Source organism: Python bivittatus, unplaced genomic scaffold (genome assembly GCF_059951505.1).
Source record: "Python bivittatus isolate LINGU-HERP-01145 unplaced genomic scaffold, Pbiv_v1 ctg000210_np1212, whole genome shotgun sequence".
Lineage (NCBI taxonomy): Eukaryota > Metazoa > Chordata > Lepidosauria > Squamata > Pythonidae > Python > Python bivittatus.
In genome coordinates, this window is record NW_028277053.1 from 4148250 (window position 1) to 4167195 (window position 18946).

Consider the following 18946-nt stretch of genomic DNA (forward strand, 5'->3'; position numbering starts at 1 on the left):
TTCTGCAAATAATTGCAAAGCGGGGCGGGGGGGATCCCTTTGAATAGTCATGGTATAAAACTGCACATTACAAGGGTCTGATTTTTTTTTGACTGGAAATAAATATATGCCCTGGGATCTAACCCAGAAAGACTAGATGGAATGGCCTTTCCTAATTCAATGAAAATAAGACCAAAGCAACTTAATGGTATGTATTGATTTGTAGGCAGAACATCTTGCTAGCGTTAATCAATGAAAAGCAAATTTCTGTGGACCCAGCAGTCCTTCCCTTCCCTCCCTACACTCCATATGGGAAATCATTAATTCTCACTAGTTCCCAAATTAGTTATACATGAAAGAAACCACAAGTCATTCATTCTTCCGTCCCTTGTCTATATAGTCCTTTTCAGCCGGTTCAGTGCTATTGCATGGCACTGCAATCTATAGCCTATTAATACATTCCTCCTAAGTGTAGTTCTGCGCGTTTTCTTTTTGCCAAAAGTAGGAAAGTCACAACCCTAAAGAAGGTTCACCATTCATGGTTGCCAGAAGCTGCTCTTAATATCAAGTGACAACAGCATAAACAGACTTCCTTCACACATAGCTTCTCACTTCTTTTTAAGAAGCATGACTTTTCCAAAGGCTTTCTGAAAATCTAGGAATACAGGACCGCCTGAGCAACAAAATAATCATAATTATTATATTAGTATGTTGCCTGACACCCAGCAAATTAGTTAATTCCCTTAAAGAGTAATAATCCCATGAGATAGAACCTCCCTCTGCAGAAACTGAGCTGATCAAGGTTTGTTGAGCTATATGCTGGCATCACTCCTGTTTTCTGCTTGTTCCCCTGGATTAAAGGCAGACTGGCATATCATCTCCTGGAGCCTTCCCGCTTGCATCTTTACAGATATTCCAAAAGATTCAGCTGTGTTCAGGGACTTTCCATCTGCGGGCAGTAGATGTCCCAAATAAGTCAAGCAAGCCACGTGCTGAAGAGGGTGCTGTTCTGTTTCCAAATAGTCCAAAAATACATTTTTGTATCTGAAATTCAGAAGCTGCCATTTGATAAACACAAAAGCAGATTTCCTTACCTGCCATCCTCAGTGGATAAAGCACATACCCCCAACACAAGCATTTAAAAATGGACGTGAGCCCATCTTTAGCAAGGGAACAAAAGGAGTCAGAGAGAGGTTTCACCCGTCCGTTCCAGTCAAGAGGAGCAAGAACTGAGTCCCAAGATTGTGGTGTGAAGGGGGCAATTAGTCCTCTTTGGAGCATGGGACATTTCTAATTTCAAGGGGTCGTGAAGCAGAAGGAAAAAGGCTCAAGGGAAAGGATGAAGTGATCATGAAGTAGTGAGAGAAGAGTGACCTGGAACATAATGTTCAGAGTTCCCAAGTTTGATGTGCTTGCTCAGCTCTCAGGCTGTGGGGCCTGATAAAAACTATGAAGTTAAGCACTGGGTTGCATTTGTTTCTGTGTGCAAATCTGTGGTGGTTTTAGGCACTTGGGAAGCATCTGACGTGTCCTGACTCTTGCTGCAGCGTCCCTTTATGTCATGCGTGCCACTGGTCCTAGTTTCACCCACATGGTCTTTGAATGAATTGAGGGCGGTTTTGATGCCAGGCCCACAGCCAAGATGATGTAGGTCAGCGGTGGCTTGTGAGGTAGGCTAACAGCCGAGGAGATGGCATCAGAACCAAACCAAGTGCTGAGGTCGAAGGACGTCTCCCCTCTCCTAATTATCTTCCGATGTGTTGGCCTGGGGAGGTAGGAGAGTAAGGGGGTGCACATAAAAACTATATGGAGTGCGGCAGATTGGGGGAGACTCGACCATGCCTGGTTGGTCAGCAAATGGAGGTCTACGTGTGAGCCCACAGGATAGAGTGGGGGAAAGCTTTTCAGTAAAGAGATAATTAATATCTTTTAAAGGGGAATAAATAGAGTTACTGTTGCCTCAATAGACAAATATCCATGGTTTTAATCTCTTAATTTCCTGTTTTTGTTGTTGTTCAGTACATGGTAGGTTTCTTTCTTTTTTAAAGAAGAGATTGCTGGGGGGGGAAAACCCCAAAGTTCACAGATACATGAAAGAAGATATGGGAAACATTTAAAAAAGACTTTCTGGCTGTGGTTAAACAGTAACCACACTGCCTGTTGGAGGCCTGGTTTTTAATCACCCCACAAGCCGTTTTCATTTCTGCAGTAAAATTGCTTGTGGTTCTATTTAATTTGTTTCTGCAGGAACCAGCTTTGGTGAAGCTCTCTCAGGAGCTACCGGGCCTTTTAGCACAGCACGCGCAGGCTGTCAATGAGAAACGATTTCCTACATGGGGGAAATTCCTCCAAATGTTTGTGAGTCAAGGTAAATAAGACTGCTAAATTCCTGCTAAGTGCTATAAGGGATAATTATATCGCCAGTACTTTGTTCTCATTCATTGGGATATTTCTCCACCTCCACCCCTGTTTCCTTCCCCCATTACAGTTTTTATCTTTTTAAGAATGAAATACAGGCAGCCATCTTTGATCTTGCCAATTTTGGACAGGATGCACCCCTGGGATGGAAGGAAGTGTGTGTTTATTCATGTAAATGATTTTGAGACCCCCCCTCCCTCCCTCCACTAAAGTTATCCCCATAGTTAAATCTCTCTCCCACTTTGGGCTGCAAACCAGGCTACCTCAATGGCAAAACTGTTTGGAGAGAAGCTTCAGGAGGAAAGAGGCTGTCCCTGGGTTTCTGATAATATCAGTGGTCCCAGGGGAAGCCATCCCCATTGTGGTGCTGTGAAAATGCCCACATGGACATACGCAGCATAGAGGAGCAATCGTGCAAATTGATGAAAGTTCCCTTTGTTTTTCATTTTTCTTTCTTTACTCACAAACTTTGGCTAGTCGGAATTGGACAGAAACAGGAGTGATGAAGAGCATGGGATCCTCATCCTCCATCAGTTCTGTTCATCCCCTTCTCCTCTGGCCTCTGGAGACCACACAAGATGTTTTCAAGCATAGTTTTGCAGTCATAATGTTTAAGAATTAGACGCTCCATGTATCGAGCACCTTATATACAGCAAAGGACTCTTCCCTCCCTGGAGGTTGCAGGTGGTGAATGGGTTTGTTCCAGGATATCTTCCTGATTATCTCAATCTGATCGTTGTTCTTATATACAGAAAATTAGAGCCCTCCCACAAAGGGTGTGTAACAGTAAAGATGACTTTCAGATTGTGTCAGAAGGGAGCCAATTACTTTCCTTATAACCCAGGGAGGGGAATTTCATGCCTGCAGGACTCGTGTTGTTAATACTGAGTGTCCCCCACCTACCACCATTGGATGCTGTCTCCTCACTTTGCTCCTTCCCTGTCCTTCTGCTCTGAAAGGGGAAGAGAGAATATGGGCAGATATCATCCTTCAGGGTGCTTTTCTCCATGCAGGGGGAAATAAGAACCTCTTCTATTTTCCTACATCAAGAAATGAATTTATTTACTTACATTTTAGATTTCTGAGGCCACCCACTCAACAGTGGCATCAGGCAAGAGGAAGAAAATTCCTCTTTATAATTCACACCCCCAATGTCACTTAGCCTACTGTTGTACAGCCCACACCCAGTTCCCCCCCTACTATAACCACAGCCACCAAAGAAACGGAAACTTACAAGCCCAGGCAAAGTCACAGTCAGTGTGTCCTTTTAACCAGGAGCAGCTTCTACAGTAGTGATGGAATTGAACTTACTTACTTTGGGAAACTCTCCTTGAGATAAGGCTGTAACAGTTGTTTTAAAAATAGACTTTTTGTGCTTTTTGTAGATGGTACATTTGTGGAGCGAATGAGCAGGCTGTTCTTGGCTTGACGGAGATCTTGTTTCTCTGACTAGGTGGAATCATAGAGGCCTTCCCGCCTTCAGATAGCATCACCAACCTCACAGTGGACATGGTAATTGAACCCACAGGGGAGGTCACGATGGTTTCCTGCGGAGACCAGTTTCACGCGGACAGTCCCTTGCGGTCTTCGGGAACTACCCTTCCTCAGGCTTCGGTTGAACCCCAGCTCCTTAACTTGCTGTGTTTTAAAATTGGAGAGGCCTGCAAATCCAGGGGAGTGGTTGGATACTTCTCCATTGACTTTGTGACTTTCATCCACCCTCAGACCATGAGACAGCAGGTGAGCCATAAAGGTGAAGCTTCAGTTCCTTTGGCACTCTTGCAAGCACTGCAGAATCACTGATTTCCTGGGGTTGGGGGAGCAAAGCACTTTCTTTCATTAGTACCCTAATTAACACAGGTCCTCAGAAATATGTAGCGTTGAAAATACAGAAGAAATGCTCATCCATTTTAGCCTAACGGTTCAGGAAGTATTATACTTAGTTTAAATTTCTCCAGGGGTGAATGCAAAAGCTACGTTTGTCATTTAAGAATCAGTTTTCCATTCCTTAGCATTAGGAGGAGAGTATTAAAAACGGATTGGTAGATTCCTGGTGAAGTATTTGTGTTTTAAACCAGCAGAATAAATCGACCCAAGGGAATGACCAAGTTTACATGTCAATCTATCCTGGAATCCCCTCTGTGTCTAGCCAAGTTATTACACATCTTTGAAAACAGAAAACATTTGGAAATAAGAGGAAGCAAGATTTGTTTTGATTTGGGGGCAGATCCTCCCATTTTACTCTGGCAGAGGTTCAGTTATGTAACATTTAACTCCATGCTGGCAATGACCCCAACAAAATAGCAGCTTGGTCGCTTTCTCTCCTCTGTGCCACATCCTCCCCTGAACAGAGGGAATGGCTGCAGAGCAAAGATTTCACCCTTTTGTCTTCAGTGCATAAATCTTTCTCCGTTCTTTCCTCGTTCGCATCGGGTCCTTTTGGCTTTTCTCTTCCACCCAGTTGTTCTACCTTGCAATTTCCTACATTTCTCAGCTTGTACCACAACTTTAGCATTACTTAAGCCGAGTTTTTTTTCCCCAACTTAATTAGATATAGAGGCAATTAATGATGCCATCTGTCTTGTTGTGTGTGAGAGAGATTACACCAAAGATTGTGCTTCTGAAAGCATTATTTTTTTGGCAAACTAGAAATCCTATTAGACTTGTTCAAACACTCTTACACTAATTTCCCAGCTCCCATTTTAGATCACTAGCTCAAAGGCTCAAATAAATTCTCCAGAACTACTGTACACTTAGGCATCCTTCTGGAATTATCTTTTACAGAAAATAACCAATGATCGATGTCGTTTTGCTAAACCTAAAAATTAAATATATCATTGAACATCTGTTACCAGTACAGTGAAAGAGTAGTTAAATCTCTTAAAATCCCAGAGACTGTCATACTGGTATGAATCTTTTCATAAACCCAGATGTTTCTGCGACCCAAAATGGGCCAGACTTTTGCTGGTAGCTCATAGATCTGAGATATACTCCTTCAGTTTTGGGGTGGATGAAACATGGCCTGCTAGTTTAGGAGTTGCCATTATTTTGGGTGCCACCAGTGAAACAATTCAGAGCTAACTTCAGAGTTCAAGGAAACTCCCTTTCCTGTCCCTCTCCAGAAACCATCGATCACCCACGTGGGGCTAGGATTTCAGAGGAAGAACTTATGCTGCAATCTCAGTGACTCCTGCCCACAAGCCCAGCCACATGTCATGTTTCCTTCACTTCAGTTTTGCTCTTCAACTTTCAGTGGAATAACACTGAATTGTCAATTGCTAGGACAGGGCTGTGCGGGAAGAACTTCCTTTACTCTCTTGGCAAGTCTCCATAACTCTTGAGGTCCCCGTGGCTGTCCTCTCTTGCAGTACTCAGGAGCCAGTCAAGAAAGAGCTATATGGAAATTGTCTGATCAACTGGTAAAAGAGATCTTGGACTTTATGTTTCAGATTATACAAAGAAAGTTTGTATAATATCCTGAGTTAGCTCTGATTTGTATACCGTCGGTATTGTAGGCATGGTTCTGAAAGAGAAAAAATGGAACAGAATGAAATGGACCAAAATTACCTGCTAGAAATAATAGATCAATTGTACATGCTTTCAAAAATTGTGAACAGCAACTCAACTCATATTCAGTAAACGAGCCATAATGCTGTTTACTACAATTATGGCCTTGTTATCACGTTGCTTTGAGTAACATGGTCATTTCTGTCTCCCTAGATATTTCAACACAATACATTTAGTTTCACCTCCAAGGGAACATGTAGACTTCATGAACTGACCTTCATCTCAGTAACAGAGCTGGTGGTCAGTGAGGATCAGGACTTAAGTGGTCAGGTTCCTGATCTGGAGAACTGCTGGTTGACAATATAATGGGGCCAAAGAGAAACTGCACAATTCAGGGCAGGAACAAGTCAGTTTTTAGAAACCACAGCCAAACCTCAGAACAATCAGAAGCAGTTGGCCTAGTAACTTTATCGTTATGGTCCACAACCAGAGTCAGCATGGTGTTGTGGTTAAGGTGTTGGTCTACAATTTGAGGAGACCCCAGTTGAAGTCCATGCTCAGCCATGGAAATTCCATGGTGACTTTGGCCCAGATACTCTTTCTCGTCCCAGGATGTCTTGAGGATAAAAATGAGGAGTGATGTAAGTCACCTTGAACTCGTGGAAGAAAGATATATGCCCAATTACCTGATTAACTGTGGAGAGGCAGAATATGAAGTTTCAGTGGTCACTACCAGGCAAAACTCAGAAGGAACAGAAGTGATGTCCAAGGGATGTGATAGTAGTAACAATGAAGATTTCTATCCTGGTTTGGAGTCTCCAGAGAGCACCCTTGCTTCCTCAGACAGGAGATTCTGGGTCAGTGGAATGCCCAAGGAAGCTTCTGAAGACAATTCATTCCCCCACATTAATATTTCCTCCGACTCCAAAGCCTATTTGTGACTTCTGCTGGCTTAATTCCTGGTCAAATGACAGGACTAGGACTGCAAGATAGAGGACAGCACTGCAGGGGCACAGCCTGTGATGCAACCAAATAGTGATGTTAAAGTAGGAAAATCATTAGTACCAGCTCCCTACACCTAATTTAAGCTCATAACCTTACATCATTCAGAGATTGCACTGACCTTGATTATTACTGCAAGTGATGCTGAAGCATCTTAATGATTCCTCCTTCCATATCAAGAAATTATTCTTTTGTTAAGAACAAAGCCATGTGCCTTTCTGATTAGCTATAAACTAACTTTTTTCTTCCTGAAGACCATCAATGAAGCATCATTTACTGATGGATTATATTCTAGATATACATTAAACATTGATCTTCAAAAAACTAAGAAAAATTACCCAAGTTATAATATTCTGATAATTCTGTGACTCGGATCATAATGTGTTTTTTGCTCTCATACTTTCCAGTTGTTAAAACCCATTTCATTAACTTGTGGGATCAAATCAAGAAGAGTTCAGCTGTTGTAAAATTCACACTTGGGCACTAGCTGCGTCTTCCATTCTCCCTTTCCTGCTGAGAAGTTCCTCAAATACTGAGGGGAATTGCTCCTGGACCCTTAAGCCCATCATCGGACTCCTTAATTTCTATGGGGAGGTAGTAGTTCTTTCCTTTCAGCCACAGGTTGGCTGGTGATGAAAGGAAAAAAGCAGCCATCTGCAGAAGACAAAGAATTTCCAGAGGATGCAAACTAAACGTCTCATGAAAAGGAGCCGTTGGATTGTTAGATGTGGTTCGTAGTGCTAGAAATAAAAGGCAAACTCTGCGGTACTGGAACTCTTCCACACCTGGGCTTCACCTTTTCTCCCAGTAGAAGGAGTCCTGCACATATCACAGCTCCTTGAGGGTGCCGCTCTACGCCTGTGGCTTTGGCCATTTCCTCACAAATAACATCCAGCGTCTTCTAATTCCATTCGTCTGTTGTTCTGCCAATATAACCATAATAAGGACAAATTTTACATTATGATGCTACTCAGAAAATGATCCCAGTGTCAGATTGGCATGTTAACATACTTTTGTTTCTGGTTTAAAGACTCTTTTCTAAACACATCCTCTATTATTCTTTAGCTGAGAAAAATAGTTATCCACATTTCCCTGACACTACTTTAATACCTTCTTCAATCTGTTATTTCGTTGATTAAATGCTATACAGATCATGTAGGAAAATTTCTTTTAATTAGTTTAGCAAGCAGTTTTAGAAATGACCCAGATAGCCTGTTGAAAGGGATATGTAATTGGCTAAGAAGAGTTGAGTAAGGTACACGAAGACTTTTGTCACATCACTGCAATGATTAAAGCAATCTGAAAGTTTTGATTCCCCAACGCAACCACCATCACAAAGCAAAACGAAGCAAATCAAACTCTAAAGCAGACACTGCACAAATTAATTTGAGAAAGGGAATGGAAGCCCTTTATCTGAGTGTTTTTCTGCTTGTCAAGATCTGTATTCTCAAGCCTTCGTTTCATAAGCACTTTATTTTCCACAAATGCTATTAAAAGCAGAAGTTGGGACTACAGACATTGTAATGCAAGTTATTGGTGAGACAATACATTTTGTAAAACATGTAATCCTCCATTACACCTCAAATCCTACACCTCAAAATATCCCGGGTGATTTTATATAATGGGGGGAATTTAACGGTTTCCAGTACAATCTGCCGAGGGCTCTCTTAGCCCTAAAGCCAATTAAAGGTTCTGGATACCATCTCGCAGTGCTTGTACGAGGTACTCTTTTATTCAGGCTTTTGGGGAATCCACCCAAGAACTGCCAGATAACTGGTGCTAAGATGGCATTTGAGAAGGTGCTTTGGAATTAACAGATCTCAGAGCAAATACTGCTCTAACCAATGCCCTGCTCAGGACCGGTGGGCTTCATGTGGGGAGAGACCATCCCACAAACTGATTCTAATTTCTGCCCACAGTATCTCTCTATCCAATATTCAGGTATTTGCCACGGTTTGTAACCATCTCCCAGTTGGCAATCTGAATGGAGGAAAGATCCTGATTGTGGGAAGGAGCTGTAGAAACACACCTCACATCTCTTCTCTCACAGGTGTTGTGTAGGTCTGTGGGTGGATATTCTGCACACTGACCTTTAGAGGGAGGTTGGCAGAGCATGGGGGAAAATACGTACAGTATATGGTAGACTCATTGCGCAAGGATGTTAGAAAGGCCAGGATTTCTCAAACATTTAATAAGGGTTGACAGAATCTCAGGCAACATTTAGTTTTCACTTTGGAAAATCTGAATTCCTACTTTTCAAAAGTGACTGCCAAGTTATTTAGCTTCAGAAACAGATCCCTGTCTTGCAGAACAGTTGCAATGATTTCCTGTGCGCAAAAGTTAATAATTTGCAGGGCCTGTAGAATGAATACAGAGAACTCTCTAAACACCTTGTTGAACACGAGGAAAAAAGAGCAGGATCATATGGCTCCTGTGAAATGAAACTCAACAGTTTTTCCTCTTTTTCCCCCCAGCCTTAGAATTCTTTGAACACTGCCCTAGAAAATTGGAAAAAGGGAAGTAACAGATGTAATTTATTTGAACTTTCAAACTGCCCTTAACTAAATCTCCTGCAAGGAAATGGGGGGGGGGGGGAAAAAACCACAGGTTGCCAGAAGAATATTTTAGAGAGTGGAAATGGCAGGGAGACAAACAGTGATATATCATGGTTACTTTCTGATGCAACACTATTCAAAGAGCATTTCTCTGAAATCTTATCTTCTGGGATTGATCTTTTTAATGAATGGCTTGTAGGAAATGGGCCTTGGGCTGCACTGCTTCCAGGAGATGGTCATTTCGCCTTTCTCCACCCAAATAAAGAAAGAGAATCGGGCAGTGGGAGAAAGTAAACTTGGGGACGAGGAGCCAGAAGACGGAGTGCAGCTTCGCCTTTTGCTTCTGCTCTCATAACAGCAGCTTCAACTGCTAGCAGGAAAAGAGGCAACGTTTCTCTTTGGCGGTAGAAATGCTGTTGTCCTATTAGGTAACAGACTTCCTTTCCCCTTTGATGTGTGCACAGACTAAGACAAAATACACTAAAACCATAAGTAAACTATAAATTACTCAGAAGCAACTAACATTAGAGCAGAATGAGATGCCTCTGCCCCCCCCAAATATTTTGGCCATCAGCAGGGCATTGATTTCTGCATTGTCGCCAGCCACACTTCTCCAGAGTGGACATCCGTGTTTGGATGCGGCTGCAATCCGTCATGATGTGTCTTATCTCCACGGGTGGCCTTTCACAGCAATAGTTGAACCCTTCTGTGATGTGTTTTGGCTAGAATGAGCTTGGTCAATCCAGGAGTTCCACCGATCGCCACTAGATGGCAGCCAAATCAGGTACTGTAACTGTAATCCCAGCTAAAATATTCAGTCCCATTGTGAATTTTAACCATAATAAAGAGCGCTTTCTTCTAACTGACTTGCATTAATATTTTACTAATTGGCATTTTTACTGTATCATCTAGCCTCTTTTTTAAAAAGCAAAAACCCTCCAAAAGTAGGTGCACTCCTTATAATAATGTAGAAGTCAATATTGGAGGCAGAAAAACAATTAAACCGAGTGAAGGAAAGCAATAATTTAGTAACTGTTTAAGAATTTATGCTCCCAGCCCTTCTCAAATTTTAAAGCTGAAACATTTTCATGGCAGCTGTAAAGAATGATGCTGTAACTGTGGCTTTATTCACTCTCAACATTTATATTTTATAGAGTACCTTCTGAGTTGTGGGGTGTTGCAAAGGAATAATAATAATAATAATAATAATAATAACAACAACAACAACAGCAGCAGCAGCAGCAGCAGCAGCAGCAGCAGCAGCTTCCATCCTGTGATGATACCTTTAACACCATCAAACAACAACACCTGCCTATCCCAGGTCCTTGGGAAGGATTCAATAGGTGAATAAAAATGCTAAATCCAGTCTAAACATCTGGCTGACTGTGCAACCAACAACAACAACAATAATACCCCAGTGAGGCACTACCTTGATGTGGTTGTGGGGTTTGTGTGCTCTGAGGAGGATGAGAGCTTTGCCAGAGGTTCAGCCATACTGAACAGGTCTCATCAGAGGAGCCAGACGAAGAGTGTGGAGAAAATCACAAAATACAGACCTGCAAATAAAAATAGAATGACTATGGCAAAAGAAAGCAAAGAAAGTACCAATAGTAATAGGCACCTTGGGTGCAATCCCAAAGCATCTGGAGCACCACTTGAAGACCTTCGGCATTGACAAAATCACCATCATGCAAAAGGCAGTTTTACTTGGAACAGCTTATATCCTGCAACGAAACCTTTAACACCATCAAACAACATCTGCCTATCCCAGGGCCTTGGAAAGGAGTCAGTAGATGGACAAAAATGCCAAATCCAGTTTAAACATCTGGCTGACCGTGCGACCAACCATCATCATAATAATGGGATCTGTAGGCATGTTTTGCATTCCATCGTCATCAAGTGGGAATTTCAGGACATTGGCCCCATTGTTACTGAGTGAGGTGGAAGAATCCCGCCATTGAGGCTTCCTATGCTGTGCCATATTAGTTGGGATTGCCCAGTCTACACAGCTCAAGCAGTGGGTGGAGACAGCAGGATCTATTTGCTGCCAGTGATACAAGAGTTGCGTCTTTGGATCCCTTACTCCTGATCTTGGCTGATTTAAAAAGCTAAGCAGGGTTGTCCCCAGTTAGTACTTGGAGGGGAAACCATTAGGGAAGTCCAGGGCTGTAGGCTAGACTGGGTAGTGGAAAAAAGCTCTCAGAAGATGGTAATGGCAGAAAGGTATGGATGAGGATTGACAACAGGCTGTGGAGAAGGTGTTTAAGGGGTATGGGGAAAATTGATGAGCCTTTGGCATAGGAAGGAAGAAACATGGAGGATGAGATGGTGAGACAGGAAATTGGGGCAGAGGGAGGGAGGAAGAGCTTTAAATGTAGGCTTAGGAGCCTGCAGCTGATCCAGGCGGTGATGGATGCCAGCACAAAGACTTAAGGAGAAGAGTTATGGGACTGTAGCGGTGGGAGAGAAATATGATTTCAGCCGAAATGCTCTCTGCTTAAGGCATTCTGAGATCAATAGCAGGCTTGGTGGACATCAACAGCAAAACTCTCTGGATTCCCCTTCCCCTGCGGAGAAGAAAATGTCTCCATTAACCAAGAGGCCAATCAGTTCCATTCAACCTGTTCTCCATTCTCCCTTTACATCACATGCCCACCTAGTTTGAGCTCTCCGAAGAGTATCACCCAAGAAGCGCAGAACAAGTGGAAATGGGTTTGGATTTACGACATCCCAGAGGATTTATTTATTGATGGTGGTTTGGATTTATGAAGGTCCTAGTGGGCATAAGACACAGATACATCATGGGTCGAGAGCATTGCTTGGGACTCTGTGGCTCAGCGGTACAAGATCATCCTTTTTTGCTGGCAAGTGGGAGTCACGGGCGTCTGCATTTCACAGTGGGGTCCCGGCTGCTGGGCTGTAACTTTGTTTTCCCACCAGGTGTCCACAGCCAGGACCTGAGACTGTTCCTTCTCACAACAGAACAGAGGCCGCTCCGTCTTACCTGATCTTTGGGAAAGACAGTCGGAGCAAGGCTGCTGTGACCTGCATCGAGCATTTAAATTCTCCATGTTGTACAGCTGCATCTGCTTAATCTGCATTGCTTGTTTCGCTTCTGCCAGAAAACAAACTCTCCTCCCTGAATCATGAATCAGATGAGAGATTGGCTGTATGCACCTGGAAAGCTTGGTGGCACAGCAGTCCTCACCGCTATCCCGTGAAATAATCAGAAGCAGTTTCCTCCGAACACAAATATCTTACAGCCTGTGATATGGATGCCTTTTTCTTTTTGTAATTAAACTTTTTTTCAAAAGAAACACAACTTAATAGTCAAATAGGAAATGACACACCAAAGTTGTTCCACTGGAGATGGAGAAGTGCAATCAAGGTGTAAATTACCGCACTGAACAATCCTGATGATGCCGCCCATTAAATACAATTCCAAAATTCTACAAAAGCCAGGGGTTGGTGTTGGAAGGGGTGAAATAGAGGTCACTAGATACACTAATCTAGTTGGGTGATGCAATCTGGGGAAAGATGCCAAATTAGCTTTGCAGAGTGCAAGGATCTGGGCACTATCAATATTGTGCATTTTTCATGCTGCAACTCATAGAGAATGAGGTGTTGTGTCACACTATACCATGCTTTTGCCCATAGTAAGAGCACAGTGTTCGGCTGTAGGGCAAGTTAGCAATCAGTCTTCAAAGTCTTCCCGATTTTAAAACTCTGAACTGATGGTGTGCTGAGATTTTTTTCTAGGTTAGAGTGACAGCAGCCTGAAGGCAGGAGTGGCCAGGATGGTTGGAGCCAATAGCTTGAAACTGACTTGAGCCCTCTGGCATCTCATGTTGCTTGCACTTGGAGTTGGTGACACAAAGCCCATGGGGCCAACTTAATGCAATTTTTGAAAATTAAAATTAAGTCCCCAAACTCTCAGTCTTGTATAAAGTCTCACAAGATTTCAGCATCTCATACAAGATCCCAGGAAGTCCTAGAATGCAATCAGTAAAATCTCAGGAATAGTAAGCAGCTACGGAGACATTAGTGTTAAACTCAAAGAGTTTTGATAATTGGAAGAAGGCCACAAGCTAAAAACGGTTGCCTACCTCAGGACAGAACTGGATTTTTCCAAAGAGTCAGCTCTGCACTGGCCATCAGAGACTTGAGTTTGGCTTCAGGTATGGAGTGTGGTGCAAACGAAGAAGAGCACTGATATTTCATGAAGACCGGATCATTGCCAGGGAACGGGTAGGACTGGATGAACACGAGGTCTCAGAAAGTTGAGGGGGGAAACCCCTTAGCTGCAGTTCTGGTTTTCTCCCCATGTTGCTTTGAATGTTCTGGAGCCCAACACGGTTAACTCCCAGTCCTTGGATCAGATTAGAAAACTATTGGAGGCAGCGAGGGAGAGGGCTCGTGTAGGCAGCTCAGATTTGCACTGCAATAATCTGAATTCCACTAGATGTCAGCAAAGAATTCAATTTTTCTGTGTCTCATTGCTGCCATCCAGAGATCATCTTTTTTTTTTTCAGCCCAGACCTGCTAGCTCAGGGTTCCTCAACCTTGGCAGCTTTAAGACGGGTGGACTTCAACTCCCAGAATTCCCCAGCCAGCCTTCCCCAGGCTGGCTGGGGAATTCTGGGAGTTGAAGTCCACCCGTCTTAAAGCTGCCAAGGTTGAGGAACCCTGTGCTAGCTAGCCCTAGGCCAAGGAGGCCTGTAAAACAGAGGGCAGCACTGAAGGAGGGCAGCAGAGATAGACGGGATACCTCTGCTTGAATAATTAGGAGACAAGCATCAAAAATAATAAGATCCATTCTGTACTGGACCAAGAAGCCTCTGGCTACCAGCCGATAGGGAAGATGAGAGGAGGATGTTGAATTGGGATTACCCTCTGTGGGTTATCCAGCTGTGGTCTTCCCAGGGGCATCTAGACAACCCATCCTGGCAAGGTTGGCCTTATTTAGATTCAGCACAGTTTTCTGTACGTTCTCTTGTTTTAATTCAGTGGCAGTTTTGGGGGCCAGGGAAGGATTTGCGCCTCTATAGAGCAAATTTGGAACATGAGTTCTAAAGAAGGAAATACTGTAAAATACAGCTGGGAAATCTTCCCACTGAACTGTACCAAAAGAAGATCCAATCTCTCTTTTTCTCCATGTAGTAGAAAATATTTAAGTTGACAAATAGGATATTTAACAGCACAACAGATACTTGGCAGTTCATTATTAACAACTGTTACTGACGTGATTTATTTGCTGTTATAAAAAGGGCATTATTTTGTGAATATGATTCAGAAATTAGCTCCAGTTTAGCAAGAGGCCTTGACTGTCTGACCTCTTAATAGCCTTATAATGATGCCATTTACCATTCAGTGGCTTATTCAAGTCACTCTGTGCAAGATTTGCTTTTAAAGGACTAATATTCACAGATGAGACACTCATGGGAGTGAGAAACCTGTGGGCGTATGCCTCCCCAAAGCTGCAGTTCTCTAGGAGTAAAAAGGCAGGGGTCCTGTATGCCGTTTTCAGCACTACTTGTGGATCTCCCCATATATCCATATGTTCTTCTTCCAACACTTCCCCCCAAGTATCTGTGTTTTGCCCATATCTACCATGATTTCTGGCATTCAGCTGCCACTTGCGCCTCGCTGTCACTTCCTGCCTTGGCCGATATTCTCGCTGGGCCAAAAACACAAAGCCCCTCCTGCCTGCCTGAAGTGGAAGGCTTTGCACATCAGATCTCCTCCATGCTACCAATTTCTTTCACTTTTCCATTTTCAAGCTTCACCACCACATTGTCAGCCTGCTTCCTGGCTCCATCCCTTCTCCATTCAGATACAGTTTCCCTAGTTTTCGTTTTGTTTTGAATGGGCTGACCAATCCTCCTCCTCCTCCAGCCCCTGTCCAGTTTCCATATTGAATTTCATCTCAACTTCCAAATGGTGGCCACTTACACTGAGCGTATTGGTTGTCTCATCTTGAAGCATGTTTGGACCCCCTCTTTGGCTGCGTTCAATGGCAGACTGAGTCATAGCCAAGTACTTTTTAGCTCAACATGTCATGAAAACACAGGCAGTGTGCTTAATTTATAATTCAGTGTGTCATGCAAGGCCAGGAAACAGAGTTACTTGCATAAACCATGAGTAAATAACTGTGGGTAAGTAGGTCATACCAACACTGCGATTGCATTCTTTTTTTTTTTTTTTAATTTTCTTAGGTAAAACTGATGTTTTTGGAGGAAACTTGACTTTTTCCTTTGACATGCTTTTCCAGTGTGGGTTGTAAACCATGATTATAGGTTCACATATTATGAGAAACTGGGTGATTTAATAAACCATCATTGTGTCATGGCCTAGCATAATGTGCATATAGCAGTTGTGAGCCACCCAGAGTCGTTAAGAGTTGGGTGGCATACAAGTTTAATAAAATATTATTAATAATACATTATTATTATTTAATTATGCTGGCCAATTCCTGAGTTATAGGTGCATATCGTAATCCAAAATATACTTTTTAACCAAGTTTTTAACTATTATTATTTCAAATCCTTCTCTCTCCCCCAATGTTTTGGAGACATTTGACAATCTTCAATTTCTCCATCAGCTTCCTTTTAACAAGCTCCTTATTTTTTAGAATTCATATCTAGTTGGTTGGGTTCACACATTGCACCATCAACCATGATTAATTGAGTAAGCCAAGATCAGCAAGATTGGCACCCTGTGGTCAGTCAGAAGCAAGCAGAAAGTTCTGGTTAGCATTTCCAGTTGGTCTGCAACACTCAAACTTGTTCCAAATCCCAGGCACCATTTAGGAATAATTCTTCTGGTTGGTTCAGTTACCAACTGTTTGGGGCACTGTTGTTTAGAAATATGGAAGCGGTCCATCTTCGTCATGACCAGAATCTGTATATGTCCAGGCCGTGGGAGGGTCATTGCAAAGGGTGGGCAGATGTCCCTCAGAACGAAGGCACGGGTTCCCTGCTCACTTGCAGGTGCGGCCCAGGCACCTTCATTTGTACAAGCTTACAGTTCTTGAACACAAAAAGTTAACTTTTCAAGCTTTTTCTCTCTTTTTTTTATAGCAATCCTACTAGAATAGGGTTGTGGAGTCATTTTGTTTCAATTGCGACAGATTTGGTGATTTATTGCAGAGCACAAGTGGTTCCCCTGAAGATCCTGGTCTATTTTATGCCTGCTCCTAATCCTATCCAATTGTAGAATTGATATATGGCTTGTTTTCTAAGCTCTCTCTGGGATGAGCTAGCTTTCAAATATGTGACTATAAATATGTTTTAGATATAACAACTGAAACTGAAGATGACTTGCTGCAGTCACTTGATATACAGCATGTCATGGTTACATTAAAAATATGAAGGTGGCTGTGGATGAACTCATAAATAGGTACCTTCTTGAGCATTCATGCGCTGTTGCTGGTTTACAGCACTAATGCTCTGTGCTTACCTCTTTGAGCACAGATACGCTCTACACACTCTGCATCTGTAGAATTTAACTTCAGGTATTCACCCCCGAACCATTTTAAACTTGCAGATGTCTGCCATAGGCTGGTTATCTCCCACCCCTCTGCCCATAGGTGCATCGGTCTGTGGTTGATGAGTCTACCGTTGGCAGGTCCAGCAAGCGTCTTCACTGGCCTCTTGTTTGTGCTTCCAGAGTGTACATCACTCTCACACCTGCTTAGCTTCAGTAGTGCTGCGGCATGACTATGAGGTCTGTGTTGTCCAAACGGCCAACCCTCCAAAGCACTGAAGTACCATTCCCATATCCCCCAACTAGTCATGTTTAATTATTGGCAATGTGCACCTTAGGATATTTATATCTCAAGGTACTTGTAGGGGATGTTAGTGGTACACCACTGAGACCTGACTTTGGTTGCTTTCACTGACTTATTTTTTGGCATTTTGGCATTGCAGGTATTAAAAAGAGCACAATTACATGCTCCAAAGAGGAGGCATTACTGTATTTGAGATTATAGGCAGATGCTAAATATAAGACAGGTTTACAAATGTCTGAGCAGTTTCAAAGCAATACTGTAAGTTCACTGTTGGTGGCTCTTTTGCTCCTCAAATATAAAGTAAGGCTATCTTATGTTCATGCCGAGAGGTCTGTTTCTCAGCCCAGAAGAGGAGCTGTTCTTCACTGTTCGTTGTCTTTATCTGAGGACCTGATCTCTTTCTCTCCCAAGGTCTGGGCGGTAGACTTGGATCTGCACTACAGCGATCACCTGGCCATGACGCAGGTCGTGCTGTACGTAACACAGGGGACCTTAGATTGTGAATCAAGCCGCTTCCAAGTACAAGTCACTCCAAAGAAACCACACGGCCTCTGTCTCCAGAAGAAACAGCCCCAGTCCGTAAGTGATGTTCTTCTCAAATGATGAAACAAATATACTAATAAATCAACAAACAAGCAGTTAGGGGCCAAAGCGGGGTTGGTTACCCCATTGTTTAATGCACTGCTGTCCTGAGCCATCGTGGGCCATCCTCCCACCGCACTATGGACGTAACAGGGTGGCCCCATCAGTTTCCCCAGTTTTTCCACCTGTTAATGAACAATACGTTTTAATTTACTAACCGATTGTTTAGAAACACATTTGGAAATTACCAGTTGCTTCCCAAAGCTGTGCTGATGTTTTGTGTTAGGTTTAGTATAACTGGCCTAAGGGAGTATCTTGATGGACTGTGCCCTCTGCTTCTTAGCAGAAGGCAGGGCCTTTGCCAGGTTTTCTCTTAGGCAGCAAACCGTCTTGAGCTGGTTCTGTAAACGTCTTGCTGTTGATGAACGTTTGAAAGCATTTTAAATCCAAACTCATCATCTAACAATATTGGTTTTCACAAGAAAACCGAGGCTGAAAATATTTGCAGATGAGATTGTCTCCTGGCTGTCTTCGGCATCGGTTGGAATATTTGGTTCACTATTTACCTGCCTTTTCTTCAAACTCTGTCTTCTTTTAGCTGATCATTCATGAGCCAAGGCCAGACCAACTGCAACTGGTCTTAGTTTTCTTCCACAGGTCTTTACCTTATATCAGGAAGGGCATTCTGAAGTTCAGCAAGGACCCTGGTGAATATCACTTACCGGATACTTAATTTCCATTAACCCTCAGAATAATTAAGCTGGAGATCTCTGAAATACAACTGCCTTTCTCTGCAAACAATCTTCCATTTCTGTGTGTGGTCACAGTGATATAGAACCCCTTTGTTTACCATATTTCCCCCTAAGCTCCATATTTTTTGGACTACAGCTCTCAAAATTCCCGGATGGTATGATCCATGGCTAACTGGAGATCCATCTTGCCTGGGAATTCCGGGAATTGTAGTCAACCCATGTATAGGTTGCCAGATATGGGGAAGCTGCTTTATAGCCGGATTTTGTGCATTCTCCAAAGTGTCCAAGCTCTGAAATGTCAAGATTAATGAGCTCTTGGTCTATTCTTCTCAAGCTACTACCTGGAGTAAGAGGAGTAAATG

At 42.9% G+C, this 18946-nt stretch overlaps 1 protein-coding gene across 10 annotated transcripts in view; it reads left to right on the top strand.

Annotated features, from left to right (window-relative positions):
* Positions 1-18946, top strand: part of IQCH (IQ motif containing H) — an 85935-nt gene that overhangs the window by 59009 nt on the left and 7980 nt on the right. For 8 of the 10 annotated variants that reach the window (XM_088139218.1, XM_088139217.1, XM_088139221.1 and 5 more), the window contains 3 exons: positions 2227-2347; positions 3851-4137; positions 17662-17829. In XM_088139218.1, coding sequence (XP_087995344.1) covers positions 2227-2347; positions 3851-4137; positions 17662-17829 — 576 coding nt within the window. Of the gene's footprint in view, positions 1-2226; positions 2348-3850; positions 4138-10615; positions 13984-17661; positions 17830-18946 lie in introns of those variants that run through there. The other 2 variants (XM_088139226.1, XM_088139224.1) reach the window with 2 other exon arrangements.